Source organism: Orcinus orca, chromosome 20 (genome assembly GCF_937001465.1).
Source record: "Orcinus orca chromosome 20, mOrcOrc1.1, whole genome shotgun sequence".
NCBI classification, from domain to species: Eukaryota; Metazoa; Chordata; class Mammalia; order Artiodactyla; family Delphinidae; genus Orcinus; species Orcinus orca.
This window is the reverse complement of record NC_064578.1, coordinates 42,509,945-42,520,418: the sequence shown is the minus strand read 5'-3', so window position 1 is coordinate 42,520,418 and position 10,474 is coordinate 42,509,945. Positions and strand designations below refer to the sequence as shown.

Sequence of the window (10,474 nt, the reverse complement as noted above, 5' to 3'; positions counted from 1 at the left end):
CCTACACTCTAGAACCCACGAGCCACAACTGCTGAAGCCCGCATGCCTGGAGCCCGTGCTCCACAACGGGAGAAGCCACTGCGCTGGGAGCCCACGCACTGCAGCAAAGAGTAGCCCCTGCTGCAACTGGAGAAAGCCCGCGTACAGCAACGAAGACCCAACTCAGCCAACAAATTAATTAATTACTTAAAAATTTAAAAAAAAGACAAAAAAAACTCTTTTTGAAAGGCTGAAGACTGTGTGCACACCCAGTTTGTTCATGGGGTGTGTAGAGAGGATCCAAGGTGAAAAGATGTCAGCCTGCTCCATTAGGTACCCTGGGACTCATGCCAGCGATTTTTGGGATACTGCCAGCCTTTCCACCAACAGTCTCTGTGGCTCATCATTGCCAGGTCATCTGTAGCTGGCTGTTACAGACATTACTTGCACCCACTAGTATTGGTTCTATACTTCCCTGCCTCCTTAAGTGAGAACAAGGGAAGTTTAAGTTGGGATAATGCAAAAATGAGCATGTCTGACAGTTCCTTTCTATTCCTGGGAAAAGAAAAAGCAGCTATCTTCTGACTGTGCTAGGAATAGACACCAGGACAGTGGCCTATCTCCGTTCAATGGAAGTCTGAAGACTGCAGGATTTCCAGATTTAAACCAAGTAGCAGCTGAAAGAAAAAAGTAAGCTGGCTTAGACACTAGGTATGTTTTGAGTATAAGTCATGACCTGGGATGATGAAAGCTGCAGAGAAAATCCATTGACAGTCTGGAAACCAGACATAGAGAGGCATCTGACCAGGAACACATCCAGGGAGAGGAGATAAGAAGTATGGACAGGCTTGGCATTTCTTGCTTTGTCAAGAAGCCCTTTAGATACTTGCAGAGAATAGGCCTGAGGTTCTGATCATTCACAACTACAGATAAACCCAGTGCCAGGTTACAAGCAGCTCCAAGGCCTAGTCCCTGTGGGAGCTGAGCTGGATCTCCAGGCTGTCTGGAGCAGTAGCAGTGCTGGACACAAATTCACTGCTGCTGAACACCAGCTAGCCACAGAACCAGAGGTGTGCTGCTGCCCTGCTAGCTCACAGCCCTGCGACTTATTTTTACATCTGTGACTCAGAGGCCTAGACCAGGACTGAGGCCTTGGGGAGAGAGAGGCCCTGCTTAGGGGTTGGCTCTTGCGACCAGCATGGGTCTGGCTGTTTGACACCATGATCACATCCATTTCAGACTGTAGTTGCAGTGATACCATTTCCAGTGGGACACAATCTCCTCCATATTACACGCCTTCTCTAAGACACGAGATATAACCTGGCAGTCAGATTTGTATTCCCAAAAATTCATTCTGGCTACTGCATAGAAAATGAATTGGAAGAGTGTAGTATGGGTGGAGGGTGACCAATGAAGAGGTTATTACAGTAGTACAGGCAAGAGCTGATGGTGCTGGACTTCCCTGGTGGCGCAGTGGTTAAGAATCCGCCTGCCAATGCAGGGGACATGGGTGCAAGCCCTGGTCTGGGAAGATCCCACATGCCTCTGAGCAACTAAGCCCACATGCCACAACTACTGAGCCTGCGCTCTAGAGCCTGTGTGCTACTACTGAAGCCCGCGCGCCTAGAGCCCATGCTCCACAACAAGAGAAGCTACCGCAGTGAGAAGCCCCCGTACTGCAACGAAAAGTAGCCCCCGCTCGACACAACTAGAGAAAGCCCGCGCACAGCAACAAAGACCCAACGCGGTGGGGGGGTGGGGGTGTAAAAAAAAAGGGTTGACGGTGTTTCACATTCGAATAGAGGCAAATAGATTTCTGGTTCAAGACAGTAAACCAGGGCTTCCCTGGTGGTGCAGTGGTTGAGAGTCCACCTGCTGATGCAGGGGACATGGGTTCGTGCCCCGGTCCGGGAAGATCCCACATGCTGCGGAGCGGCTGGGCCTGTGAGCCATGGCAGCTGAGCCTGCGCAACGGGAGAGGCCACAACAGTGAGAGGCCCGCATACCCCCCCCCAAAAAAAGACAGTAAATCAACTACAAATGTTCACCTTTTCCTTTAAGACTACATTAAATTGTCAGTAAATGACTAAGATGATATTTATAATATAAATAGAATTGGGCAGGGAGGAATCTGTTAGGTATTTTTTCAACAAATTTCTAGACTGATTAGAGCAGATGAAAGAAGTATGGTGACCCAGGGCAGAACAGAGGGTGCTGCCACCTGGACCACACCCGGGGGTGCTATTGTACAGGAGGAGCCACTTGCCCGAAACTCTGAAATGCTGCAGACTCTGAAGCAGGAGGTACAACAGAGGGCAAGTGTGAGAAGGGGGCTTGAAAACAGGAAAACTAATCTAAGGTCTGTCTGCACAACAAGCAGTGAACAATCTTGTTTCTCACTGCAGTTAGAATGACCTATAATTAGACAACACACTCCTAGGAAAAACAAACAAGTACAAGGAAGACTCTTTCCTGCAGGTACAGTGTTTCTGTGGATCTGGAAACATTGGCACCTCTGAACAAGTCCTCAGAGACCTCAAAGATAATGATCACAACTTAGAGCATTTGTCAGATGACAAATCCTGGCCACACCCAGAGCTCCAGGGCAACTCTTCTGCTTCCTTCCAATAAGAGATAACCAAGAATTGTCAGATATTTGAATAAAGTCTACTACAGGAAGTCTACTACCAAGATTAACAACTTTGGTAAAAAAACTAAGAAACACAAAGCTTCGATTCAACAGGGTTTTTTTTCCTTATTTATTAAAAAAAAATTTTCTGGCTGCACTGTGCGGCATGCAGGATCTTAGTTCCCTGACGAGGGATCGAAGCCATGCCCCCTGCAGTGGTAGCGCAGAGTCTTAACCACTGGACCACCAGGGAAGTCCTTCTCAATTGGACAGCTTTAACATTTGAGTAAGAGGGAGATCTAGTGAAAGAACAGGGTGGGTAACATCAAAGAAGTTATCTAAGAAGTAATAAGAGAAAGAGCTAAAGGAAAGACACGAATCTTTAAGTCAAAAGGGTCTACATGGGAGTTCCCTGGTGGTCCAGTGGTTAGGATTCAGCGATTTCACTGCTGTGGCCCAGGTTCAATTCCTGGTCAGGGAACTCCCACAAGCCATGCCGCACCCCTCCCCCCCCCCAAAAAAGAGGAAAAAACACGTCATCTATCATGGGAAAAAAGTCAAATTTGCATCAGACTTGGCACCACTGCATGTAAGATGAACAGTCAGCAATTGAGCTAAGAATGATTTTTATATTTTTAGAAGGTTGTTAAATTAAAAAAAAAAAAAGAGGAAGATGTGACAGAGAACTTACTATCTGGCCCTGTATACTTTTTAAGAAAGCTCCGTAAGTAAGAATTCTAACAAGAAAATGGAAAACATGCATCCAGGAAACTGTGACTCTAACCCAGGAGAGCAATGAAGAGAAATCCCAGGATCCTAAGTTTCCTGAAGATCTCGAAAGCAACATGTTTGTATAACCTTTTGCAGAATGGCGAAAGTTTATAGTACAATAGTCTCTAGGAAAAAAGGAGACTTCATAGACTAAATCAAATGTTAACAGTTTGGAAAAACTTTATTATATGATGAAGGCAACAAATACAAGTAAAAAAGAACATTCAGAAACTCCAGGAAAATCGAAAAGCTGTAGGGAAAATAATGGTCCAAGGAAAAAGTGGTCTAAATGAGATTTGAAAATTGGTGAGCTCAAGAAGAATGGAGTAGATTCCAATTAATAGAGGATATGAGAGAGAGCACAGGAGAACAAATACACACGTGCAAGAGCCAATCAGAAATTCTACAGATGGGCTTCCCTGGTGGTCCAGTGGTTAAGGCTTCACGCTCCCTGTGAAGGGGCAAGGGTTTAATCCCTGGTCAGGGAATTAAGATCCCCCATGCCGCTAGGTGCAGTCAAAAGAAAAAAAAAAAATTCTATGGAAAAATATTGTGAACAAAAACAAAACCAAGATAAAATACAAACTTCAGGATAGTGGTTTCCTTTTGGGTGAAGCAGAAATGGAATAGGGGAGTGGTAATACATAGATGCAGGTTGTTAGTAATGCTCTAGTTTTTGGGTTAAGTGACAGGTTCAGTTACTCATATTATGGGTCACACATCCTTTTGCATGTATTAAATGTGGAAAAGGAAAAAGATAAAGGAAAAACAATCTAAAAATTGAAAAAAGGCAAGGTCCAGTCACGAAGCAAATTAAAATGTAGATGATCTTAAGAAACTGATGGAATCCAGAAAAAGACAATCTATTTAATCTTGATCATAGTAATATATATTTTTGAAAGGTACAGTATTTATGGTTCTAGAACTGTAGAGAAGGCATATCACTTGGCTCTGTGCAGAAGAATTCTTATAAAATCATATCAGAATATTATTGGTTTTCAGCTTTTAAAGTCAATCAACATGTGAAAAAAAAGGCAATTTTTGGTGGCGGGAAGAATAAAACATTCTGTAAAAAGGAAACAGACAGGGTTTGTACTACTTGGCTCATCCATAAAAATTACTTACTTAGTTGTAATGAGTATTCCTAGCCGCAATTAAGTGTTACAGTAAGTATATTAAGAGGATACAGAGCAAGGATGTGTGAATTTCTGTGTGTGTGTATGGGGGGAATTCAGAGAGTAAATCTATATATCAGGAGGTCCGTAGTTGATAAACACATGAAAATAACAAAGTAAAGAACAGTTCACACAGGCTCTTCCTACTGACACATTAACAAAAGGGGGGACGTGGGTATGGTGCGCACACATATATACACACACGATCTGGAGAGGGACACTTTCTGGAAGAATACAGATAAACTGTTAATAGTATTTGTCTTTAAGGAAGAGAAGTAGACAAACTCTATACTATTTTGTTTCATTTGTAGTAACTATGCACAAGTATTATTGAATTAAATAAAACCTTTTTTCCCTTAATAAAAAAAAGAGCTCCTGTAAATAACCAAGAACACTAACATCAGAGGAGACAAATAAAGAATATTTATACAAAGTTCACAGAAAAGGAAATATTAATACCAAACTCATTTAACAATGTTCAACCTCCCTCAAAGTGAAATGCACGGGGTACTGAAATAATACTTTTCGTTCATCAGACTGGCAAACGTACTCAAAAGTTTGCTAATGCTGTACTGGTGACCATATAGGGTAATAAGCACCCTGAAAAACCAGGTGAAGTGTAAATTGCTATAATCTCTATCAAAAGGGACACAGGAATATTTATTAGAATTATGAAGTTATGCCTCCAGTTATCCAGAATCTCCAGCTATTAGTTTATCTTACAGATACATTCATCTATTTGTGAAATGACTCATGAAGGGTCATTCCAGCACTGCTTGGACTAGCAAAATTTGGAAACAACCTGGCTCCACGTGAAGAGGGTAACTGTAGGTCTGAGGGACAGTGAGAAAAGGGAAGCAGCTTTTCATTGGAAATCCTATTATTTTTTAACTGTTTGAATGCATACATTAAAGCCTCAGCCAGAGGAACAATCCACTGAGGAGACCAAACCACAAAGGCCTCTGCAGCAGATTCAGTACTGGAAGGCTAGGCTATTATGTTCTAACTATCAGGGAGCAGGGAGAACCACTCCGGGTTACTGCACTGGCTTCCTAACTGGCCTCCCTACTAATTTATTCTCAACACAGCAGCCAGAGATTCTTTTTATTTTTTAAAATTTATTTATTTTAAATCCAAAGATGTGCATTTGGAAGAGATTCACTGACAGTTGTAGCAGAAGTGTCAATTTTTTGGGGGGGCTGCACCTCGAGGATTGCGGGATCTTAGTTCCTCACCCAGGGACTGAACCCAGACCCACAGCAGTGAAAGTGCTGAGTCCTAACCATTGGACCACCAGGGAATTCCCCAGAGATGATGATGATGATTTTTTAAAATATTTATTTATTTATTTTGGCTGCACCAGGTCTTAGTTGCAGCACACAGGATCTTCGTTGCGGCATGCAGACTCTTAGTTGTGGCATGCAGGCTTCTTAGTTGCGGCATGCGGGCTTCTTAGTTGCGGCATGCATGCGGGATCTAGTTCCTCAACCAGAGATCAAACCTGGGCCCCCTGCATTGGGAGTGCGGAGTCTTACCCACCGGACCACCAGGGAAGTCCCAGAGAATCTTTTAAAATGTAAGTCAGATTGTCACTCTTCCATTCAAAACCCTACAATTGCTTCCCATCTCGGAACAAATGACAATCATTACAGTGGACTCCACTATTCCTTCCCTGTCCAGTCTCCACTGACACTCTAACCTCACACTCTACAAGCCTCTCCTCCCTCACTCCACTCCAGCAATTCTAGGTTCACTCCTGCTTCAGGGTCTTTGCAGCTAAAATTTCTTCTGCTTGAACATCCAATCAGCTTCTTGAGTCATTTCTCAAATGTCAGCTTCCTAACCTATTTTAAATTCACGCAGCAATCCACCCTCAAGCCCACACACCCTTTCTTGTCCCCCGCTTCTTGGCTTTTTCTCCATAGAACTTAAGCATCTTTTTTTTGGCCACACTACACAGCTTGCAGGATCCTAGTTCCCCGACCAGGGACTGAACCAGGGCCCCTGCAGTGACAGCGCAGAGTCCTAACCACTAGACCTTCAGGGAATTCCCTTAAGCGTCTTCTTAACATACTTTATATAAATTTTACTCATTTCTCTCCTCCCAGAATACAAGCTCCAAGGTTTATTTTGTTCACTGTTGCTTACCCTGCAAATGAACTATATCTCTTCTACATAAGGGCTCAATAAAGATTTGTTGAATAAATAGTTTCCCCTTTTCCACAGAAAATCAGTAAAACTAAAAACAAAAGAATAGGGGTAGCAAGAGATGACTGATTGTTAGCATGACTGAGGGCTTTCATTATAAGCCTTTGTGAAGCATTTAGATTAAAATACATGCATACACATCTCTTACCAAAATAATTAAACGTTTTAAAAATAAAAGAGGTATTAGATATATTGAGAAAGTAGAATTTGGGACTTCCCAGGGGCTTCCAATGCAAGGGATGCAGGTTTGATCCCTGGTCGGGCAACTAAGCCCACGTGCCACAACTACTGAGCCCGCGCGCTCTGGAGCCTGTGTGCTACAACTAGGAAGAAGCCTGCGCGTCACAACGAAAGATCCCACGTGCCACAATTAAGACCTGACGCAGCTAAAAATAAATAAATAAAATAAAATAAAAGTTAAAAAAAAAAGAGAAAGAATTGATAGAAGTTGGTAACAGGCATGAAGCTGGTGCAGAACTGAAGATAAACGGAGTGTCAAAGGTGATTTCCACATTTCCAGCACAGTCGGGTTAGTAGGTGGTGTTACTACATAACTGGATCAAGAACACTGGAAGAAAAGCAGAGGGAAGATCATCACTTCAGTTTGGGGAACATTACATTTGAGAGGCTACTATAAGACCTTCAAGCACAGGTATCAAGAAGTCAGATCCAGGGACTTCCCTGGCGGTCCAGTGGTTAGGACTCAGTGCTTTCACTGCTGTGGCCCCAGGTTCAATCCCTGGTCGGGGAACTAAGATTCCACAAGCCTTGAGGCTCGGCCAAAGGAAAAGTCAGATCCAGACTCAGAAAAGATCTGTGCTAGATAAGTGAATGTGAGAATAACTCCATGTAGTTAAGGCCAGAGAGAGTATGCAGCTTAAAAAGAGGGGGGAAAAAAAGCAAACTTATCTGGCAGGAGAGGTAACAAGATCACAAAGTTGGTTTTCCCAGGGTGAGGCTTTTCCGGATGTGCTGACCCCTGTGATTTCCCCAAATGTGGGAAACTCCACTGCATAATTTGTGGTAGTGTTGTGTGTGGGGAGCAGCGGGGAGAAGGAAAAAAAGCTAAAGTTGAACCCTGAGGAACATTATTATTTCAAAATGGGGTGACTGACGAATTAGAATTGGGCAGACCGAGGATCTGGCAGCCAGGAAGACAAGAGTATTTTGAGAAGGGAGAGGCAGACTGCATGGAATGCTTCTGTAAAACAAGTAAGAGAGGAAAACTCTGAAAGGCTCACTGGAGATCATTAGTGACCTTACCAAGAACTGTTTTAGCGGTGTATGAAGTAGAACAAGTGGGTTAAGAAGTGAAAGGGAGATCAGGCATCTAGATAGTTCAAGAGCTAAGGAGGAACTGGTAGGATGTAGGATTCAAGGATAATTTTCTTAAAAAAAAGTCTAACATAATAAATGCTACATAGTTACAATTATAGGCATACTTCGTTTTATTGTGCTTTGCAGATATTGCATTTTTTACAAATGGGAAGTTCTGTGGCAACCCTGCATCAAGCAAGTCTATCGGCACCATTTTCCCAACAGCATTATTTTAAAATAAAGGTACGTACACTGTTTTGTAGGCATAATGCTATTATTGCACATTTAATAGACAAAAGTACAGTGTAAATCTAACTTTATATATACTAGGAAAGAAAAAAATTCGTGAGACTCACTTTATTGTGATATTTGCTTTACTGGGGTCTTGATCTAAACCCGCAATATCTCCAAGTTACGCCTGTATATATAAATATATGAATACTAACACATTAATATGCTATATAATATGCTAGCATTATAATTAAATGCGAATGGAAAGGATCCTTTATCAAGGAAGAAGTTGAAGACACAGAGAAAGAGGTAATTCAGTAACGGGAACGGTGGGAACTAGGGAGCCAGAGCACAAGCAGTTTTTTGATACGTGATATTTTCTGTTTTTAAAGGACAGCCAGGAAAAGGCTGGATGCATATGTTAGAGAGTGTGGTAAGTGCCTGAGGCAGTTTCCATCCAATGTCTTCTAGTTCTCTTTGAAATGGATAGCAGGGCCATTTGCTGACTACAGAGAGGTGATTACAGAAAAGTACTAAGTTTTGCTGGCAATGTTGAGGGCCAGGAGAGAGCAGTAATCAGATTTACAGTGGTACTAATGTATTCAATTGTGATTCTCTCCTGCAGGACACAACCCTCCGAGTGAATACTGACCATGTGGGTGGTTGGATGCTTTCAGGGTTGAAGTGTCTCTAAACAAGAGCACAAAAAGCTCAAAAGAGGTGCAAGGGAGTTTAAGGTTATTTGTAAGATAATGATAGTTCAAGGAGTCTAGGCTGGTTGGAGATGGTGGTAGGGAAAGTAGAAGATGGAAGCTAACGAATCCAAAGTAGAAAGATTCCTGACCTGGGGGTCTGCACCAAGCTAAAAGCAGTTACTGACCAAAGGAGTGGTTAGGTCACTCTATGTGTGTATGTACTTATTTATTATTTCTTGAGCAAGCCAGTTGGAAGATCAAAGCGTAGGGTGTCTAAATCCATGATTCAGAGATGATGCAGTTGAGGTTGATAGACAAGGTCCAGGTGTGTCTACAGGTTTGGGTGGGAGGAGGTGAGAAGAAAAGGTCACAGGGAAAGGAACAGGGGCCAGGGTGTAGGATGGGTCCAGGAAAGTTAACACAGCAGGCCTGACTCCTATCCTTTATAAAGACTGCTTACAAGTTTGGCCCTTGGCTGACATCTGGAAACGAGGACTTGAGGAGGGTTTCCATCATTCCCAGAACTGATAAGAGTGGCTCACTGTGCCTAAACTGTACAGTCAATGATGTGTATTTGTGCTTTACTGCTGGGAGTCTGGGATTTTAGTATGTGCCACACAGAAGATGCCTAAATAACCAGACCCCGATCAAAACCCTGGGCCCTCAGCCGCTGATGAGCTTCCCTGGTAGACAACATTCCACACATGTTGGAACAATTCTTTGCTGGGGGAACGAAGTACATACTCTGTGACACCACTTTCAAAGTCCCCTCTGAAAGTCTGAGCCTGGTTCACTCTAGACTTCGCCCATACACCCTTTCCTTTGCTCAATTTTGCTTTGCATCTTTGTGCTGTAAGAATCATTGCCATCAGTATGATTATCTTGGGGACTCCCAACACAGATGGGTAAGCCACACAGATGACGTCATATGGAAGGATGGAGGTATAGAGGAAGAGAAAGGCAGGAATAATTTTTTTAAGATGGGAGTAATCAGGTAACCAGGAGAGTGAGAGGATCACATAAGCCTGAACGGAGTAAGTAGGGGTTTTACCAGAAAGGGAGGGAGCAAGGACACCAAGTCTACATCCTGAACATAGTTTGCAGGGCAAGAAATACTCCAGTGCTGCCACTGGGAAGGGTGGTAGGTGGAGCAGCGTCCTTCGGGAAAAGGCTAGGCCCACAGAGGAGGATTAACCCTGCATCTGCTCTAATATACATACCTATGTCTACATCTACAGCACATCATGGTTTGCTAGTACTTTTTTCTTAGTTACAAATTCCTTGCAGCAGCACACTAGTGTGGAACAGCTCCATAGCTGGGCACTACTATCTTTCACAATATTCAAAGTCCGCGTTCCTCTTACCCACTCTAACTTCAGCTTCTCTTGTGGAGGAAAAAACTGTGCCAGCATTTTTTTAACAGCCAAAAGCTAGAAATGATGCAAATGCGGTATCAACAGCAGAATGGA

General features: G+C 43.0%; 1 protein-coding gene and 1 pseudogene across 1 annotated transcript in view; one reads left to right on the top strand and one right to left on the bottom strand.

Annotated features, from left to right (window-relative positions):
* Positions 1-590: 590 nt before the first annotated feature.
* LSM14A (LSM14A mRNA processing body assembly factor) overlaps positions 591-10,474 on the bottom strand; it is a 69,734-nt gene continuing 59,850 nt past the window's right edge. Inside the window, exon 10 of the mRNA XM_033413913.2 lies at positions 591-656. Coding sequence (XP_033269804.1) covers positions 606-656 — 51 coding nt within the window. The 3' untranslated portion in view covers positions 591-605. The remainder of the gene's footprint in view (positions 657-10,474) is intronic.
* LOC117198263 (uncharacterized) lies at positions 7,664-7,810 on the top strand (annotated as a pseudogene).